General features: G+C 40.6%; 2 protein-coding genes across 2 annotated transcripts; one reads left to right on the top strand and one right to left on the bottom strand.

Moving 5' to 3' along the window:
* Positions 1-12306: 12306 nt before the first annotated feature.
* Positions 12307-14809, top strand: cdca9 (cell division cycle associated 9). The gene is made up of 10 exons (XM_040012324.1): positions 12307-12490; positions 12571-12702; positions 12776-12813; positions 12899-12950; positions 13090-13154; positions 13313-13374; positions 13866-13961; positions 14151-14232; positions 14445-14531; positions 14603-14809. The coding sequence occupies exons 1-10, from the start codon at positions 12379-12381 to the stop codon at positions 14645-14647; spliced, it is 771 nt and encodes a 256-aa protein (XP_039868258.1). The 5' UTR covers positions 12307-12378; the 3' UTR covers positions 14648-14809.
* Positions 14810-15066: 257 nt separating this feature from the next.
* plin2 (perilipin 2) lies at positions 15067-18610 on the bottom strand. Its single transcript, XM_040012322.1, has 8 exons — positions 18526-18610; positions 18245-18290; positions 17861-18056; positions 17507-17589; positions 17072-17336; positions 16396-16574; positions 15923-16039; positions 15067-15789 (listed from the first exon to the last, which is right to left on the bottom strand). Exons 2-8 carry the CDS (start codon positions 18272-18274, stop codon positions 15355-15357), a joined length of 1305 nt encoding a protein of 434 aa, XP_039868256.1. The 5' UTR covers positions 18275-18290; positions 18526-18610; the 3' UTR covers positions 15067-15354.
* Between the last annotated feature and the right edge of the window lie 2535 nt (positions 18611-21145).

Here is a 21145-nt window from a genome sequence, read left to right as displayed (position 1 = left end):
AGTCCTGACGGCGGTCATCCAGAATGAGGATCGCAAGCAAAGCAGTGTGTGACCGAGACCGTCAGAGCCTGAGCTTACATGGAGAAACCAGCCGCCTTACCTCAATATGACATGGGCAGTTGGAGTTTGTATCTTTGTAGGCCTATTTGTATTTTTAATCCCATAAATAAATAAATGAATATTATAAAAACACACATCAGTTATCTTTCATTTTATTAATCCATGCACCAATTTTTGTTCTAGAACCTGGAAAAGTCGCCAATAGGCTAATAAAATGTAATAAAATGTTCTTTTTTTGTCATCTTTTCCAGCTTTAATGCGCATCTGCGCCAAAAGTAGGCGATTAAAAAAACGTCAAAAATATGAAAGTTTACTTTTAATATAAATTTGGGAAAAACTAATGGAGGTTAATGTGCAGTTCTCAGAATAATTAACCCTCTAGTGCAGAGCACTATTAAACCCATGTTCACGGTATAGTTTTTTAAAATTAAATACAAAGCACCAAAGATCAACAATTATTTGTGGACAAAGCTTCAGAGAAAGTGGCTTCTTTCTGAAGGGGGCTGGGCAGCCAGTCTCTCTCTCTCTGTCTGTGTGTGTCTGAAGAAGCAAAAGTCTAAGGAGTTTGGGGGAAAGGCAAGAAGCAAACAAGTGTGCAGGCAGAGTTTTTTCGCATTTGTTTTCCCCTCTATCGTCAAAACCTGCGGGTTTGCAGTCATTGTGTTTAAATGTTGTCACCAAATAATATGATTTCTTGTTTATTTATCTGCTTCACACATTACATAACATAACACACTGGTCTATGAAAGAAAAGCACAGGATCGACATGTAGGCAACCCTCATAGCGCTAACCTCATCCTCAGTCGCCTGTTTAAAACTATTTTACTTCTATCTAAAAATCAAAAAACAAAAAAAGAATGAAAGAAGTAAAATAGTTTGAGATGCTGCTCTTCTGTTCTTATTCTGTTATCGAATTTCTTGATTTTTATTTATTTATTCAAAGAACCATTGTTTGAAAGGTTCTTTGTGGCACCAAAAAAGGTTCTTCTTTTGCATCAGTCTAAAGAACCACTTTTGGTTCCAGTTGGCACCTTTATTTTTCTGAGTGTACGTGGAGGATTGAAGAGGACGCGTGGCTGTTGGTATTTTAAACGGACTTTCTTTGACTTTTAGTGTTTTTACTATTTGTGCGCACTCTGTCTACTCGCAGCTGGATTGTTGTAATTTTACTTTTATATTGTTATATTTTGAGTTGTTCCTTACCAGCGCGGTTTTTTCCTTGTTTTTGTTAAATATAATTTATTTACAAGAAACCTTAGAAAGTTATCCACTACCTTGACTCCCCACCGTTCTGTCCTGTTTAGAGGGGTTACTCTTCCACGCAGACCCACCACAGTAACATACAAAAAAAAAGATGGAATACATTTTTGAACCAAATTAAAGTTCCCCGGCCTGTTTCAACGATCCTCAAAAGCCCCCTCCCCATTTAAATGTGTTCTGATCGCAATAACCAGGGTGTCACCTGACAAAAAGGCAGCCTCGACAGAGATTTCCCCAAACTGTAAAAAAAAAAAAAGTCAAGTGAAATTGATTTACTTACTCTTCTTCAGAAAGTGTGCACAGAGTCGGAGTCTGTCTGTCTCACCGAGCTGAGGAAGCGGTTGAGCGATGCAGTGCAAAGGCCTCCCTGTAGCATGTCAGCAACACAGAGATGCCATTTAATTTTACACACCTTCGTCAATGCTCTCTTCTCCCAAAGAAACGGTATTTCTCTATAGACGCTCCTGAGAGAAATTCACAGCATCAGACATCTTTCTAATTCACTGCAGCTAAAATCATAAATATCACCAACAACTGACAGAGAGAAAGGCCAGCAAGTACCACTATCAGCAAGCAAGTATATCCGCTCTGTTTTTCACTTTTGAACGGGGGAAGTCCTCAGACCTGTGACTTGTGCAGTAACGGAATACATGTACCGGCGTTACGTATTTAGAATACAAAATATTAGTAACTGTATTCCGTTACAGTAACGGAATACATGTACCGGCGTTACGTATTTAGAATACAAAATATTAGTAACTGTATTCCGTTACAGTTACCGTTTTAAAAGGTGGTATTCAGAATACAGTTACTTTGTTGAAATAAATGGATCACACGGCGGTCGACAATATTTTTTCCATTTCACCGGAAATTTCTTTTCGCAGTTGTCCGGTTTCAGCCAGGGTTGAACGTGCCCGCTACGTCCAGATACACAGAATCAACGTTTGAACAGAGGTTCAAACGTGAGATGTTTAGTAGATACACCAGTGGCGGCTGGCCCATAGGGGGCGCTCGGGCTCCGCCCCCCCCAAATGTGGAGGAGTAAAAATATATATTTTTAAAAAATTCATCAATGATAGTTTTACTATGTGTGTGCCCATATACAGCCAGGCGTATTTTAACATTTTCACCAGCTGACTCATTAAAGTTCAACCAACAAACGGTGTTTTTCTTCTTCTGGGGCGCTCGTCAAAGCGCCCTTGATATGCAGCGAAATAGCCTATCATTAAATGGTTGCCAGGGGAAAATAATAAATATTTGACCTATCAGCGTCGCTGAATTAAATGGTTTGGGGGCGCTTAAAATTGCGCCCCTGCAGAAAACGCGCGAAGATTTGCTGTTCTAGAATTTTACCTCAGTCAGTAGCCTAAGTGAGCTATAAGGTCAGAGAGAGACGATGGCAGCGGTATTGTTAACGGTTGAGGCACAGCCTCCCCCAAATTCGGTTAGATCGCTTCTAACCTACCCTTTTGCCAGAAGGACAATGGCAGAAAAACTGCAAGTTAAAGAGTTGGGACCTGACAAGCCCGAAATTCAACTAACCCAGGCAACGAAGGAGAAGTCAAAAGCATACAACAGGACTTTTTGTCGGAGTTGGTTCCAGCGCAAGTCGTGGCTGACAGGCTGTGCATATTGATTTATATGATGCAGCCGGCTTTATATTGTTGCTTGATTACACCACACAACATTGGATTGATGTAGCCTAAGTAATGAGTAAGTGGACACATTCATTTTTGCTTAAAGGCTACTGGATGCTAATTTCTTTCGCTTTCTACCTGTAACTTATGTAGCTAGAGGAAAGCTTTCTGTTGTGTGTTGCCATCTAGTGGGCATGAGGTATCACTGTATGAGTTAATCACCTAGCAACAAATTAAAATTGTGTTGTTTGATGTACTCATTAAATGGGTCATTTTAGTCGATATCATAAAAATTGCCCCCCCTGAGATTTTTTTCAGGAGCCGCCACTGAGATACACGTATGGTCCTGTGTCATTTCAATCTTTACTTTACATTCACAAAACTCCATCTGACTGATTTTTTCAGTTTTTTATACTTTTTAAATCAATACATACCTTCTTTCCTAATGTGAACTAAAATGTGTTTGCTTGAGGTTTAAAGGCTAAATTGTGCCCCCCCCCCCCAGTGGTGATTATGCAGTATAGTGCATCCTAATCATTTGAAAGCTCACAATTCAATTTGCAAATACAGGTTCTACACTTGACACTGTACTGATGGACAATGACTGATAATGTCTGTTTTCACACTTACAAACGGTCCTCCAGAGCGGGTAAAGTGGTTCTCCGGATTATAAATCTCCATCAGGATGTGAAAGACGAAGAAGAATCTGCTACTGATGTACAGACACACAAAACAGGAAAGCGCTTCTCTCTGTGTGTGATTCCCTTTTTCTAGCTTTCATGTTTTGCCAAGTTTCATAGGAGGCAAAGTTAGCCTATCCCAATGTTACAGGCAGGGGCGGAGCGTGGGGGTGGCTTACTGGGCTTAAGCCCGGGTTGTTTTGTCAGAAGCCCGGGGTATTTTGGAGTGTAATTTTTTCATAGTTAGATGCCTGGCTGACAACTGTATAAAACAAAAAGTACACACAATATTCGAAGCACATAGTGCACACTGTGGGAATTTACGACTGTGCGTGAATCCCCCCCTGATATTGGTATGATCCGAGCTCAGGCACTAAGCGACTGAGGGAGGGGGCGGGGCAGCTGCTGCCCGTGAGTGCGCTGTTGGACAGACGGAGCCAGCCATACTAAGGAGAGCTTAAGTTTGACCAGGTACCAAAGCAAATCATTCGTACCGTACAAATAATGTAAATATGACGGTGCATCACGAAAGATTGATATCAAACTGATCACTTGACCAATATTACGTTACTTGCTCTTCAAGTGAATCAACAAATGGCGAAATGAAAAGCCGAACAAATGCTATTTTTTTTTTTTGGAGAGTCTTAGCTTACGTGTGTTTATTTCATATTTTCAGTTCTTACCCTCCCCGACTAAATCGGTTTCAGTTATGTACTGAAATATAAGAATGGACATTAGAGGGTTCTTTCAAAGAAAAAACTCAGGTAAATGTTATTTTATATATTATGCTTTGTATGTTGTTCAGTATATTTCTATGCAAAACAAGAGGGATTTCAGTAGCCTACACAGCAGGATATTCACATTTGTAACCAGATATTTACACTTTAGAGATAAAACATAAAAAATTTTACTGTACAACATCAATTTAGAGTAAACTTTTGTTTTAGATAAATATTGAAATATATTTTGAATTAGTTAAATGTCAGAATAAAGAGACAGAGCCTAATAAGTCAGGATGGGTGCAAGAAACAGATTTCCTCATCTTTCTGAAGCACTTTCCAAACCACACCAAGGTAAGCCATGATAAAAGTAATGGAATTGCGATGCTGGTGAACAACTAAATTTTTTCAGCTTCATTGTTATGTTCAAAATTGGTGCAAGAGTTGTAGGTTAATGCCCACTGAGCCAATGAGGCCAAACTCAAGGAAGACCAACCAAAATTAATGAAATATTCAGTTGCAGAAATTCCAGAATTTGTCTTTTTGGGGGTTGGAATATGTTCAAAAGTTAGATTTCTGCATTCTGTCACACACACACATAGCTACATAAATGGCTCTAAGTGCATTCATGTGTTGAATAAACAAAGATTACATGTTAATATTTTGTTAGTACCCTTATTTCATTGTGTTACATTTCACCCCGGGATATGTTACAACTAACCCAGACTATGGGTTAATTTAACATTTCACCTTGTGTTTGAGACCATACCATGCAATGGGTAATTGTGCTGCAGAGAAAATAGCTGCACTATTTAATAGCAGAGACATGTAAATACTTTGTATTACATTTTGAATCCACTACCTTAAAAGAGCTCCAATTTACAGACAGAAATGTCAAAAATGTTACAACTATCCCCGGTCTCCCCTACTCACACACACACACATACACAGACACTGGGTTTTAAAGAAAATACATTAAGAACAGCTATATTAGAATTATATTTCAAATGTGACAAACTTTTACAGCAGCAAAAATATTGTATCTGGACAATTTAAACATTTAACAAACTTTCTCCTTCGCACTGAATTGAAAGATATATATACACTACATATATATATATATATATATATATATATATATATATATATATATATATATATATATATATATACATACACACACATACAGTGGCTTGCAAAAGTATTCGGCCCCCTTGAACATTTTGTCACATTACAGCCACAAAACATGAATCAATTTTATTGGAATTCCACGTGAAAGACCAACACAAACATACTGAAAAGTGGGGTGATATATTTATTATTTATATACATTTATTTCACTAAAAACATGTAAAATATTGATCTTTATCTTACCTCTTAATGGAGATGTCTCTCATGTAGTGCAGCTTGCAGAAAGGGGTCCCATCCCCCCTCCCCAAATGAAATTTCACACACATCTTTTTTAAAGGGCCAGTGTGAAGTGGCAAACCTTCCTGGCTTTATGAGAATATGAGAAATATGAGAATGAATATGAGCTACAAGCATACTCTGATGGGCAAAGTTAAGTGGCAAACCATCATACCTACTAAAATTTGTCCTGGAATTACTCTGTGACAGCAGAAAAGTGCATAAACTACTTACGGTAGGACGTTTTACCAAAGTAGGATGGTTTGTCAGAACACCGGTATTTGCCAGAAACTGGGTCCATGGCCCGGGGGTTGGGGACTGCTGCATTAGACAACTATAGAGCACCTTAGAAGCTGACCTGTTTCTTTAATGGGTGTTTGGGCTGTTTGCATTTGGATCAGTGGATCAGTGATCGTGTGCTCAGGAGACACCCAACATCCCCTGCTTCAAAATAATCTCTGCCAACTTTAACAAGACATTAGTTTAAGTGTCACAGAATCGATAAATATATAGTAGTCAGAATAATCAGTCATGTTTTTTTCTGAACTGATGAAAGACAAAAAGCACATTCACTTTACACACAGCTACAAGGTTAAGTTGTGTGGATGTTGGTTATTTAAGGTGTCACGTGACCAGTGGAAGGTAGTTGACTTCTCAGTGGCTCAGAAAAAGGCCTGTTAAGCTTGTGATCTATTAAATATATCCCACCCCCATCTAAGAACAAATCTGAAGAGCAGTTTCAGCAACAGGTTCCCACAACCTCGCTGTCTGAGGGAATGTTAGAGGAGGTTGTTCCTTCCCGCTGCTATCAGACTCTTTAATTCATCCACTTGGTTCAGGTCCACACATGTGGAACAGAATTAAACACGCCTCACTGCACCCTTTCACTTTTTTACACCACGACATATATTTGTCCACATACTTGTCCTTTTATACTTATATGTTTATTTGTAGCTATAACAAGATAGGTACAAAATAGGTACATTTTTATCTATTTATCTTAATATTTATCATCAATATCTTTGTTGCTACAGTCATTTTGTATGAGTGCTTGATGTTGATTGTATATTTGCGCGTGTCTGGTTGTCAGTAGCAATTTTTCGTTTTTGATGTACGTAACCAAGATTGTTAACATTTGTAATTGTATTTATAGGTTCAACATTCCCAAAGGCTTAATGACCCGCAGTTAAAGCCATGGGCAGTAGTGAGAAAAAGACAGGTTGTCTTGGGAGCACACTGTAACTGCACAGCTGGCCTTGGTGAGAGCTGCTCGCATGTGTCAGCTGTGTTGCTCAGCACATCAATCAATCAATCAATCAATCAATCAATCAATCAATCAATCAATCAATCAATCAATCAGTCTGTATTTATAAAGCACTTTTCATACAGAAAATGTAGCACAAAGTGCTTTACATAGTTAAAAGCAGCCCACCCCACCCTCCAACTCACTCCCCACACTCTCATTAACATAAATGATGTGATACACACATATTCCCCCCCACCCACCCCCCACCCACCCCCACACACACACGCGCGCACACTTAAAGAGTAAAAATTGGGTAAAAATTGGGCTGGGTTCGCATGAGCCAAGTGAGGAAACACTATAACAGGGAGCCGTCTGCACCGGGAGCCGGAGGGAGGCAAAGGAGCCCCCCAGCCAGGCTGAGAGGACCCCCAGAAACCCAGCAGCCACGGTCGATCACAGCCCCGGTGCAGAGAGCCCCCTCCGAGGAAACACTGGAGATATGGCACAATAGGATATATACAGGGTAAAACGATAAAATAAATAAGAACAGGATACAAAATAGAAATAGAAATAGAGTAAGAAGATTAAAAAATGAATAAGAATAAAATCAATAAATATTAGGTAAAGCCTAAATTAGTAATAGAACAGGATAGAATAAATAAGCATAAAATAAATAAACGCTAAGTAAAAGCTAAATTAAAAAGGTGGGTCTTGAGCCTGTTCTTAAAAACATGTACGTTCTCTGCGGCCCTGAGCTCCTCCGGCAGGCTGTTCCACAGACGAGGACCATACCACTGAAAAGCTGCCTCTCCGTGAGTATGTGTCCTGACTTTAGGGACAATCAAAAGGCCAGTACCAGAGGACCTCAGGGTCCGCGAGGGTTCATATGGTAAAAGCAGATCTGAGAGATAAGAAAGCCCAAGACCATTAAGACATTTAAAAACCAATAAAAGAACTTTAAAATCGATCCTGAAACACACGGGGAGCCAGTGCAGCGATTCTAAAACCGGTGTAATGTGGGCCCGCCCTCTGGTCTTCGTCAGCACACGAGCTGCAGAGTTTTGCAAAAGTTGTAAAGTTGAAATATTCTTCTTAGGAAGACCAGAGAGCAGGGCATTACAGTAATCAATGCGACTGGTAATAAAAGCATGCATCAGCATCTCTGTGTTGGCCCGAGAGAGAATAGGGCGGACTCTGGCTATATTTTTTAGATGATAAAATCCAATTTTGGTTACATGTTTAATATGTGGGATAAAACCAAGCTCAGAGTCAAAAACAACACCCAGGTTTTTCACTTGTAGCGAAGGACATAGTGAAAATGCCTCTAATTTAGACAAGAGTTTCTCTCTCTGAGCCTCGGGACCGACGATTAAAACTTCAGTCTTGTCCTGGTTAAGCTGTAAAAAGTTTTCTGCCATCCAAGATCTTATATCTAGAATACAGTTAAAAAGGGCATCCATTGGTCTGGTGTCATCAGGAGACACGGAGATGTACAGCTGCGTGTCATCAGCGTAACTGTGAAAGTTCACTCCATGCCTCCTGATGACACCGCCGAGAGGGAGCATATACAAATTAAAAAGTACAGGGCCTAGAACCGACCCTTGAGGCACACCACATGTCATTCTATGGATCTTAGAGGAGCATGTATCCATACTCACCATAAAAGATCTGTCAGAGAGATAGGAAGTGAACCAGTTGTGTACAGCACCAGAGAGGCCCACCATGTGTTTCAGTCTGTTTAAAAGAATAGCGTGGTCTACTGTATCAAAGGCTGCACTTAGATCCAGTAGCACCAGGACTGAGAGCTTTTGGGAGTCCCAGTTACATCTAAGATCATTTAAAACCTTTAGGAGAGCCGTCTCTGTGCTGTGGTTCACCCTAAATCCAGACTGGAATATCTCCAGGATCTGTCTATCATTCAGAAAATCAGTAATCTGAGTAAAAACATGGCAGCATACCGGTGGAAAAAAAGAAGAGATAGCTGTTACATCTAAGAAGTGCAAGTGGGCCATACTAAGTGAGGAGTCTTCAAAGAAAGTTGAGTATCAGCAAAGCAAGGACATCATTTTTAACAACTCTAAACAAAATAACAAAGAGAAATCTACAAAAGATCATCCTGGCCACCCAGCTTTCCCACCTCTGACTGCTGCAAGACCAACTGTATCATAACCTCTGCCAATGCCGCACACAAGTGGGGAAGATCATCGAACCTAAATTAAAATTGCTATGCTAATGCTATTTTTGTTATTAATATAATTCAGTGTTTTATATAGCACCTTGCTACTGAAGCAAGTGGCTAGTTTGTAGAGTTTGTTCAGTGACAAAGGCAATAAAACTGTTTTTCTGATTTTGATTCTGATCTGTATCTGTCAATCAGGAATATGAAATGTGGTTAGTGGAAATCATTTGAGATGGATGTGAAGATCAAAAAATAGTGAGCATCTGCCATTCTCTTATTTTGATATTTGTAGGACAAGTAAAGCTTTCCCTTCGAAAGTCAAGTCACAATAAGCAAACAAAAAGTGAGAGTTAATAATGTGTATTTGTTGTTTGAGATCATCAGTCACATCATTTTCATTTACATCACTGGAAGGGCACCACAGATTCAGATACATTTGTAAGCGCACAACATGCACCCACAATCTTGTCTAGATAGGTCACATCATTTTCTCTGTCTATGTCTGTGAAAGTTATGGGGACAGTGCTTTGCAAGATCATGTACTGTTGACAGAGAACTCCTATTACTCTTTTATATGTATCCTGAGAGAAGCTAGACATCTGGTGTTCTGTGAGAATCATGTTCTTTGATTTCTCCAGTGCCTTCAACACTTTTCTTCCCACGGTCCTGAAGGACAAGCTGGAGATCTCTGGAGTGGACCATCACCTCACTACCTGGATTTTGGACTACCTCACCGACTGACCACAGTATGTGAGAACTCAGGGCTGTGTGTCGGACAGGGTCGTCTGCAGTACGGAGGCCCCAGAGGGAACAGTTCTGGCTCCGTTCCTCTTCACCATCTACACTGCAGATTTCTCCCACAACTCCACCCAGTGCTTCCTGCAGAAGTTCTCTGATGACTCTGCAAAAGTCGGCCTCATCACTGATGGGGACGACAAGGAGTACAGAGGACTGACCCAAGACTTTGTGGACTGGTGCCAGCTGAACTACCTTCAGATCAAAGCCAGTAAAACCAAGGAGCTGGTGGTAGACTTCCGCAGGCACAAACATCCTCCACTGCAACCACTGAACAGCCAAGGTATGGACATCGAGACTGTGGACAGCTACAGGTACCTTGGTGTTCATCTGTACAACAAACTGGACTGGACTCATAAGTCAGACGCCCTCTACAGGAAAGGGCAGAGCAGGCTGTACCTGCTGCGGAGACTCAGGTCGTTTGGAGTGGAGGGCCCACTCCTGAAGACCTTCTATGACTCTGTGGTGGCCTCAGCCATCTTTTACGGTGTGGTCTGCTGGAGTGGCAGCATCTCTGCCGGGGACAGGAAGAGACTGAACAGGCTGATCCGAAGGGCCAGCTCTGTTCTAGGATGCCCTCTGGACCCAGTGGAGGTGGTGAGTGACAGGACAATGATGGCTAAGCTGTCATCACTGTTGGACAACATCTCCCACCCCATGCAGGAGACTCTGACAGCACTGAGCAGCTCCTTCAGTGGCTGCGGCACCCACGGTGTGGGGCGGAGAGATTTCGCAGGTCTTTCCTCAAACACACACATCCACACATGTGCAATAACACTAAGTGCAATACTCTTTTCTGGCATCGTTGTATTTTTACTCAGTTGTATATAGCATTTGTATTCTATTTTTATCCTATTGTATATTTTATTCTATTTTATTCTACTGTATATAGTACTTTATTTTATTCTATTCCGTACAGTGTATGGTATTTATTCTTATTATATTCTAATTTTTGTTTCATTACTTTTGCACTGTCCACTTCCTGCTGTGACAAAACAAATTTCCCACGTGTGGGACTAATAAAGGTTATCTTATCTCATCTTTTCCATCCAGAGGAGACGAAACAAATGGAACCTTGAGGTCAAATTGCAATTAAATATTTTACTGTGTGATGTGACTTGTACGAGCAGTAACACTGAGCACTGGCTAGCAATCTACTTGGTTTCTCTAGAAATATTTCTAAACGATCTGTGATGCAAACAGTCTTCTCAAAGCTGCTGTTCCAAAATGCATATGGTAGAGATTGTGTTAGGGATTCTCCGTCAGGACACAACACTAGACTTGGCACCAGTCTACAATGCATCACACTGATACTGTGTTTGAAAAGCTTTTAAACAGTGCTTGAGTCAATTTTGAAATAAAAATCCAAAAAGTCAAAGGACAAGTTCATTCTAAGCTTCATTAACGTTACCATGTACTGCTAAAAACATATTAAACATGACTTAAGCTTGAGAAAAGGAGCCACAAAATGAAAATCTGTCATGAGAATTGTATATGTTGGTAAACCAGTAAGAATATCAACCCTACACTGAAAATATGCAGTGTAGTTTTATTCGTTTTTTCTTTCAGCAACACATTTTCAGTCCTCAGAGCTTGACAATCTTGCTCAAGAGACTGGAGGCATTTACCACGTGTTTCAGTGCTACATAATAGAACATTCTCACGGAGAACAAGCTGGACATCATTTCCAGGTTCTTCATTGGTGGAGTTCTTCAAATGCTGTGAGGTGGATGTTTGGTCTGCAGTAGGATTCTTGCTATTAGATCTAAACCGCATTTGTCTCCCCAGACACACTTCCGTCGTGTTTTTTCCTATTTGTGTTTTCGCTTTTCCTATTTCCGTTGTGTTGGACCAAGACTGTTTTTTTGAAGACAGATTTCCTGTACAATTTTGGAGAGTAAGACATACATATGGAAAGTTATGTATAATCCGGATTATACATAAACATGTCAGATTTGTGAATCTGGAACATGTCAGATTCACAAAGGTCACAATCACAGAGGTTTGTTTGCTGTTTTTCAACAAACTTCTAAAGTGAAACCTGAAAATCTGAAAAGTGACAATTACAAACTCTTGAGTAAATCAAGTGAATACTTTTCTGGATGTCCATTTCATAAAACAATGTCTTGTAAAACACTGCCACCCAGTGGTGAAATAAAAAAAAAATGTTGCAAATTCTGATTACAGTTAGTTTCTTTAACATTAGTTCAAGTTTTGTGGCTGATCACTGTGAAGTGTATCCTTTCGCCAAGCAACACGGTCAGCTCTAGAATAACCTCATTACTTCCACCCCGCTGCGCGCACGGATATCTTCATTAAAAGTGCTGCGGTGTCAGGTGTTCTGCTGTCTAGTTATTTGATCGCAAACTCGAGTCCACCGAAGCAGCGTGGGGAGATGGCGTCGCGGCGGACGAAAAACACAAGAAGCGTGCAGAGTAAAGAAGAGCTGAGCCGGGAAATGCGACGCAGCAAGCTGGCTCTATTCATCCAACAGTTTGAGAAGGAATGTGAGGTGCAGCCTCTCTGCAGCCGCACCCACGTAAAGCTTCATACTTCATTTCTGACGTCCATCCATCTTTCCTTACAGCCCAAGAGCGCGTAAACGAGATGGAGGCCAAAATGGAGAACACGCTGGCCACAGTGGAAAAAGTGTTCAAAGTGGAGCTGATGAAGATGCCTCCTTCTCTTCAAAACACCCTCATAGGGGATTTAATCAGCGGTGAGTCCTCTGTGACTTTTATTAGTTTGAGCGTCTTACATGAACAACAACTACCGACTGTTTTCTCTTGTAGAGGAGGAATTCGCCAGTGAGGAATCAATAGCCAGTAAGGTGAGTTGGGTTTCTGGTTATAATCTGCTGTCTATATTTTTTTATTGTTTTTATTAATCATATGTTGTACTTGGACCTTTTGCAGAATGAGTGTGGTGAGGTACCCCAGCCCCGCAAACAGATAACCAGTAAAAGAGGTGAAATCAAACTACATTTTTCCATTTTGTCCAGTAAGGTTAACAATTGATCGTGTCATAGGTAAAGACACAAACCTCAATTTCTCCAAGTTATTTTGGGTTTGTTTAGCTGCCATTATTTATACTCGTATTTTCGCAGCTAAACCCACTGATTCACCAGACCAGTCTGCCCCAACCCACAGGGTCTCATCCAAAACCTCAAAGGTGGGTGATGCAGCAGGTGTATTTGCACAGGCATGGCTGTCACTGTGATTTTAAACTTTCCAGTCCTCATAAAAAAAAAAACACTATCTCTGGGGAATAAAAGCAATCGTTTACATTTCTTTATTTTCTGTCTTCTTGTTTTGTGTCTTTGTGTTTAGGGAGTGAAGGAGACTAAAAGGACGAGGACATTAGTTTGTAGTAACAGCACTGGAAATCTCATGTAAGGATTAGGCTCAAAGTCACATAGTGCATGGTTATTTACTGCTCTGAACCCGATCAAGGCCTTATCCAGTGTTAGTTGAGCTGGTTTTCTTCTTAACTGGTATGTTTGTCATTACTTCCACCTGCCAAGAGTTCTCAGATTTCTAGATACCCAGGAGTTAATGACATCAATGGAGCTCGTTAGTTTATGAACAGAGTTTAGATCATCAGAGGAAAATGACATATAGTAGGATATATTGACTCTTTGATGGTACCACCTTGGTAACATACCAAGACCCCCAAGAGAACCCCTCACTGAATTTTTGTTGGTCACCAGCATCCGTCTGAGCAGGTCATAAAACCCTCGCTAAGCACTTTTAAACGTGGGGTTGGCCATTGCTGCTTTTTAGTTGGCATGGAAAAAACTTGTTCTACACGGGGAGTGGAGTATGCAAACAACCAGGTAAAATGAAAGGCCGTTCAGCTGTAACACCAGCACTCTAATTGCAGCAAACCCTCCTCAGTCATAACCAAGAGAACTCGCCGCTTGGCAAGTTGCAAGACCAACGACCCGTCCCCGCTGAGCCAGTCCAGACTTAAACTCAGGTCTGTTTGACGCCTTTGTTCGATCAGAAACATGTACTGCATATGTTTTGTTTCTGGCTAAAACTATTTTATTTTTTTAATGCTCTAAACTGAAGTTTAGCTCCTACGTTGTTTTTAAATAGTTGGTGAGTACAAATACTGTCAGCTCTCATTAAAATGCACTGATGTGAGTTCTGTGTTGACCCGCAGGTCTGTGGTCTCTGCTGGTGATCTGCACTGTTCTACAGCAGGCTCTACTGCACATATCACTGTAACCACAGCACAGGGACTGGTACTTTATTTTTTCTTTCTCTACATTTTTCTTTGTGCTGCCTTTCAGAGTCAAACTTGGCCTAAAACTAAGGAGTTTGTCATTGTTCTTGAGTTCAGTGTATGGAGTCAGATTTTTGAATAAAGTGTTCCTTATGTGACCTGAGGTCCTGCGGTTTAACAGATTCTAGACATTGTTGATGTTTTTCACAAGTCAAGTGTTTCTCTTCATAGATGGTGAGCTTTTCTGAAGAGACTAAAGATGACATTAACTGGGACATGCTGGATGACGTGGCGCGGTGCCAGATTAAGAAGCTCTCGGTAGGAGAAGGCTCACTTCATTACAAACTGTACATAGAAACTCCATTTGAAACTGTTATTTCACTTTTCAGAGTCTGATAGATTATCTGTCACAGCGGAGTGGCTGCGACAGATGACCGAAGAAACCCAAATATCCCCGTGTCCAGGATGTCTGTCCAGATGGAGCTCAGAAACACATTTAACTTCAAGAAGTTTCTGTTATACGTGTTCAGCTGAACAGTGTATTTACAATGCATTTGTGTGGGTTTTAAAACTAATAATAAAAGATTAAGTGTTAATTCATGACTAAGTGCCAAATTATTTGTATGATGGTATTTCAAATGTGCAGTTGAGGTGTTTGTTTTTCCTTAAATGTACCACGCGGAGTAAATGTTGTGTAATAGAAACCAAATGGGGACCAGTGTTATTGGGTAATTAACCTATTTAGGAATGTCTTTAAATGCCATCAGTGTACAGGTTAATGGCTTACACACATTTCATGATAGTAAAACTAAAAGCAAGTATTAGTCCCCAATAACTTGATGCAAACTCTGAACAGATTTCACACGTTTATACTGAAGCAAGCACAGGTTTATTTTTCTAGATAAATGATTTGTATGATAATTGTGGAGAATGAAATTGCGCAATAGTTTTAATTGCGCAATTCAAGTTCAAGATTCTCAAGTTAATAAAATGTACTTTCTTGGTACTGTGGAATTACATATTTCAGGTTCTGTGCTAATACATTTCAGATTTTAAAAAATATAAAGTAAAAGTTTGCATACAAAGCTGTCAAATATTGGCACAAAATTCAGAATATTAAGCTTTAAATTGTAATGGATCACTACAGGGATTCCATCTCCACCTCCATGGGCTCCTCCCTCTGTCCCTGTGTAGAAGAGCTGGAGGATGTGGTGTAGGTGCTGCTGTCTTCCGATGCTGGTATGGGAGTGGGCTCGGGAGCCATCCGTGGATAGAAAGGTCCCACCAGCCAGTTGAGTGGCGTGTTGTTGATCAGATAATCCATGACGTTGTCCAGGGACTCTTTCATTTTGCTCAGCTGAACTCTGCTGCTGGTCAACCCTGTGTCTGGCAGGTCTCCCAGCACCTTAGCTTTGCTGAAGTTGGCGTACACCTGTGAGGCCGAGTAGCCGAGGGACAGCGCCTCCTGCTGGATGTGGTTGGGGAGACCCTGCAGGCTGGAGACGAGGACAAGGCAGGTGGTCTGAAGCTGCTGGGTGAGGGAACGCGCTAGGGTCAAAGTGCGGGACTCAATTACCTGCATAGATGGAGAGGAACAGATCTGAATAAATTTGCATTATTTTCCCACTTTAATTGAATAAGATAAGTGCTGTGTAGTCTATCATAAGTGAATCTTATGGATAATATTTTATCTCAATGTAAATCTTTACCTCTGCCTCATGACAGTTCTCGTGGTTTGGACTACTGGACTTCCATGCAACCAGGGAATTCAACTTCTTGTTCACCATCTGGTTAGCACTGTCAATGTTCTTTCTGCCAACCTCAATCTGAAGAAAAACACAGGAAACGTTTATTTTTTATTTTTAAGTCCAAAAGCAGTGAAAGGACAGAATGGCTCTATCATCTGGATAATACAATGAACCAATATTGGCATGATGACTGATGCTGGCAAACAGTGTGGCGTTTACTGATGTCAGTGAATGTGTTGTGTCATCGCTTTTTAAGGGTTAAAACATACTGGTTGTTTGTATAATGGACATTTCTTTGATATCCAGGAATAAAAGAGTAAATGTTATAACCTCCCCTCCAAAAAACAAAAAAGTCCCTTCCTGTGAATCTTGTTGCTTGCTCATTATGTTAGAGTGTGTGTGTGTGTGTGTGTGTGTGTGTGTAGGAGGCCCACCAGGTCAACAGTGGAGTTCAGCTCAGAAATGAACTCCATGCAGCGCTGCTTGCGATCACGTATCTGGACCATGGCTCTGCTGTACGCTCTCTTGCGGAGCTTGGTGGAGAGAGAGCCCAGGCGGACGTAGTAGCTCGGCTCCTTGTTGTCAAAGCTTTTCACAGTTTTTGCCTCCAGCTCTGTTATAAGGCAGGGAAACATGGAAAATCCCAGTCAAACAACAAACTATATAAAGTTGTCTTGTTTTTTTTTTTTTTTTCTTAAAACCTAAAGTGTGGACAAGTGTAAAAACATTAGTTGTACTTGTTCACAACCGTGAGAAGAGATCAGTTGAAAGAATCATAGTATCAAGACTGTTTCATAAGCCTCAAAACACCACAGCTCAGCCTGATCAGCTCTTTTTATATGAAGGCACTAATGCAAATTTACACACATAATGTGATCCGGTCAGCTTTTCTGGAAACTGGACCACTAACTGAACTTTGTCACATCTTGTTACACACACAAGCTTAATCTCGCTAGCTTTTATTTGTATTCTGTTTATCTGAAAAACAAACTGGAGACAAATCCACCTTTTAAATTATATGTAAAAAGTAAATCATTAGAAGTATTTCCTTAAATATTTAAAGAAAAATCTATAGAGGCATTTTTTTCTTTGTCTTTTGATTCCACTCACCCAGCTCAGCCTCAGTCATAGGTAAATACTGCTCCACCAGACTCTCGGATGTACTCAGGGCTGTGTCGACTCCGCTGCTGATGAGCCGTGCCACTCTGCTCTCCAGTACAGTGCTCACGCTGCCGTTGACGACAGATTTGGTCTTGTCCACCCCACCGTGCACCGCGCCCCTGGTTTTCTCCACAACGCTGGTCAGAGTGTCTGAGACTGTGCCCGTCACGACATCTTTAGCAGTGGTTACTACATCCTTGGCATTGGACACAATCTGGGGAGGTCCACATGCATTTTTATTTTAGTGATTGCAGCAAAGGATGAGTTTAAAGTTTGTGAGGAAACAGCAATTGTGAAAAATGGGACAAAGGTCACGGCTGATAACCGAGGAGATTAGCACATTTCACATTGTGAAACTGAGCTTGCTGATGAATCAATGCATACCTGCTCAGAGGGCTGGTGAAGAATCGGCAGGGTTTTCTCAATCTTGTCCAAACCTTTACAGGCAAGATCATTGGCCATGGCAACTATAGAAGAAAAAAAAAAACAAAAGAATGCTTAAGATTAAATAAAGTAAGTAAATGTTGCTTAAAAGTAAAACAAGTATAAAATCTAAACCGCATCAGAAGCTATGATGCTTATTTCTGCCTGATTATAACAAGTGGGTGAAAGGTCGCAATGCCTCAACGGCCTGACTTGAAAAGACAAAGCGTGACTCAGTTTAATCATCCCTGCAGTTTCACTCTGACCTCCTCCCACCTCTAATACCACGCCTACAGACGGACGAATGGTTCTTACTCTGAGGCTCCAGCTTGTCGATGATGGGTGAAGCAGTGGTGAGAGCCACTGAGGTGATGGTGCGGACTCCTTGCTCCGCGGCCTCACACACAGTCTTGATGTACGGGTGGTTGTCCTTTGTGCTGGAGTACACACTGGACACCAAGCCATAGGTGGAGCTGACCAGAGGAAGGCTGGCGACCCTCTCCACCACACTCTGTAAAGCCAACAGAAAGAAAACAGTTAACGTATAAGTCTCCGAACTCCTTTACGGAGTGCTATTTTGTGACGGGCTATCGGCGTAAACCCACGGTTTTAAAATTGTAAACCACATAAGACATTTGAAAGCATAGTTTCACGAAATGTACTTAAAACTACAGTACCTGAGGGCAAAAACTAACTCACCTGAGTTGGAATAACTTCAGCGGTTGCCATTTCTGTCCAGATAAACCTGCAGACAAAGAAAATGCGATTTAGTTCAAGAAAACAACAAACACGTAGAATGACGACATTTTACAGCAGATAAACTGGAGGTTGTTACTTCCGTATTAGGTTCTTTAAAGTTTCTCATAGTTAGCTACATAATAATAAACGCTCAAGTGAACCTTCTACCGATAGAAAGGCAATGCAACTGTATTAAACAGCAGTTAAAACACATAATGAAACAGATACCAGTGGACACTTACCGAGTAACTGAACTATTTCCAAACGGTCAATGAACTGACTGATACTGCGCGAGCAGGCTGTGGCGGTTTTTATGCGCAGCAGCTATCGCGAGATCTAGCCAAGCGCTGTGACGTAGCGTCGCTACTGCTTGTAGGGTAAAGGTAAACGGGGTAAAAGTTTGGTCGGGGAATTCCTCTGAAATCAGCTGTCACATGAACAGGCGGTGACACAGTTCAGCCCATGGTTTCATCTCCTTTCAGCAGCCATTCAAGTTCAGTGACGACACTTTTTAAAATGTACATATTTTTAATACAACAGCAGAAACAGTGGCTCCAAAGCTGTGAGTAGTCTACACTGAATATGGCTGCACTTCTTTACCATGGGTCCTAGGAAAAGGAAATACATGAAAGCCTCTTGACCTTTTCCCCATACAGTCTCCAAGTACAATACACAAATGACAACGTACTGCCTTTTAAATTATATTTTGTATAAATAATCATAACAGTCAGTGGTCCAGAAGGCTGTTGTTCCTGGTAGTTTGTGGTAATTAAAAAAAAATCCAAACTGTTTGGTTTGGTCATGTGAATCCTTTAAATATAATACCAACTGCAACATTACAGGTAAAACTGTCATTTTAAAAATATTATTTGGCCCCTCTACGATTCCCTATTATATTACATGATATTTTGCTTTAGCGGTTACGCTTCCCAGCAAACGTCTATTTAATTAATCATTTCCAATTATCACAAAGCCAACCTGATGAAAAATATTGTAGCTGTTGGCTTTTGGAGACCCTTTGGGGTCTGAGTGCAGTAAATCAGTCTTGCGCAGGCTCAGACTTGGCACGTTTTTCGGGATCTATGTGAGCCGGCTTGATTAGCTCAAACCCACATCATCTACATGGGACCTGCAACAGTTCACCAATGCACTGAGATTAAAGGAAAATAATTGGCAATACAGCATGAAATATGGCCAAATGAGTCCACACACACACACCTAAGTATCATTATGTTTCATGCAGTAAATAAATGTTTGTATTTTGTTGTTGAAAGCAAAACATTATCTTATCATTCAGTGTGGGGACAGTAACTACTGGCAGAAGCCTGAAGGGACAAACAGGATTTCAGTTTGTGGAGTTCGAGTGTATATACAAACCACACAATGCACGTTTGAGTTAAGTATTAAAAAACTGAGGCCATTTTCACAGCAGACTGGTTTTTGTCACCACATGGGAAAAACTAGTGTTCCTAATGTTCATCAGCTGTTTGTTAGTGTGATGCTACATAAACCCCCCAAATTGTAAGTCATTTCGCAGTTTCACAGTCTTAATTACCCAGTGATTGTTAAAATGAAGATTGAGTTGAAGTTTTAAAAAAAAAAGTCACTCCAGGGCCTTTTTAATTCACCGTCAAAGTATTTTCTCACAATGCAGGGAGGCCAGCTGTATATTTGCTCTCATGCAACGTCTAAGAAAGATTAGGGGATTTCTTAAAAATGACTGCAAGACATTTGACCCACAAGTAACCTCTCTTAATTGATTTCTGACTGTTGTAAAGGCTTGAACAGCGCCGTACGTCAGTGGTCTACCAGCAGATAAACAGGCCTGCGTTTGCCAGTCGCTCATCGGAGCCAGATGTGTGGCTCTGGTTCGGATCTGCTTGCCAGTGTCAATGCTTATTTCTATTTTGGTATGTGTTATTAAAATGTGAATTGAGTGCTAATGCAGTTTTGTTGGATGCAACACATTTGGAGGCCAGATGAGGAAACATGGGCTTAGCTCAGATTCCTCAGCTGGTTAATACACTGGGACCCTGGATTCAGCAGATGGACCCGTGGGGCCTATTTATCAGCCTTCATGCATTTTAAATGGACCCATATGATCAAATAAATGTTGGCTACAGGAAACAGCAAGATTCTGCATAAAGGACAATAAGATCAAAGCTTTACAGAATAACTATATAAGAAAAACTGAATAACTGACAATCTATTGAAAATGTGTCACACGTTGGGTTTAGTTGCACACTCCCACCTACATTCAGATACCACGTTGCACTGGACATTGATCGGATCATTTTTAACTGAACACGTCATGTTCAGGTGATTGCCCAATTTTATGGCACTCAAAGTACAACCAAGAATAATCAGCGTGACATGATGAAATCTATACTTAAGGTTTGCGGAGGTGTAATCTTTGGCTCACTGTGATGTTATAGCATGTAAAGGTGCATTAGTTCAAAGGAAATGAGGTAATGCTGTATCCAAATGAATTAAATGCTGGCTCATCACCAGCACCAGAACACTGTTTGAATTATTATGTTTGTTGGATGATTTATTTTTTTAAGAAAACCCAAAATCTATACTTTTTAAAAAGTACAGTTTACTCATGGAGTGTACCACTCTGTTTATTTAGAATAAAATGTATTACACAAAAAAACAATGCACTTAATATTTTGTACACAATTTGTTTCTGCTACTGTAGTATAATAATCATATTTCCCATATCTACTATAAAAATGATTTTCAGTTTCTTATGGAGTAATTTTATTTTGAAAGTCATCTTGAGTATTAGGAGTCATACTCTTTTGTGAGGATACTTGCTTGGATGCTTTATCTGAAATACTGAGTCTTTAAAGTCCCAGT

Source organism: Simochromis diagramma, unplaced genomic scaffold, assembly GCF_900408965.1.
Source record: "Simochromis diagramma unplaced genomic scaffold, fSimDia1.1 OVJJ01000604.1, whole genome shotgun sequence".
Taxonomy (NCBI): Eukaryota; Metazoa; Chordata; class Actinopteri; order Cichliformes; family Cichlidae; genus Simochromis; species Simochromis diagramma.
Note: the sequence above shows the minus strand (reverse complement) of the source record. Positions and strands in the feature narration are given on the sequence as shown.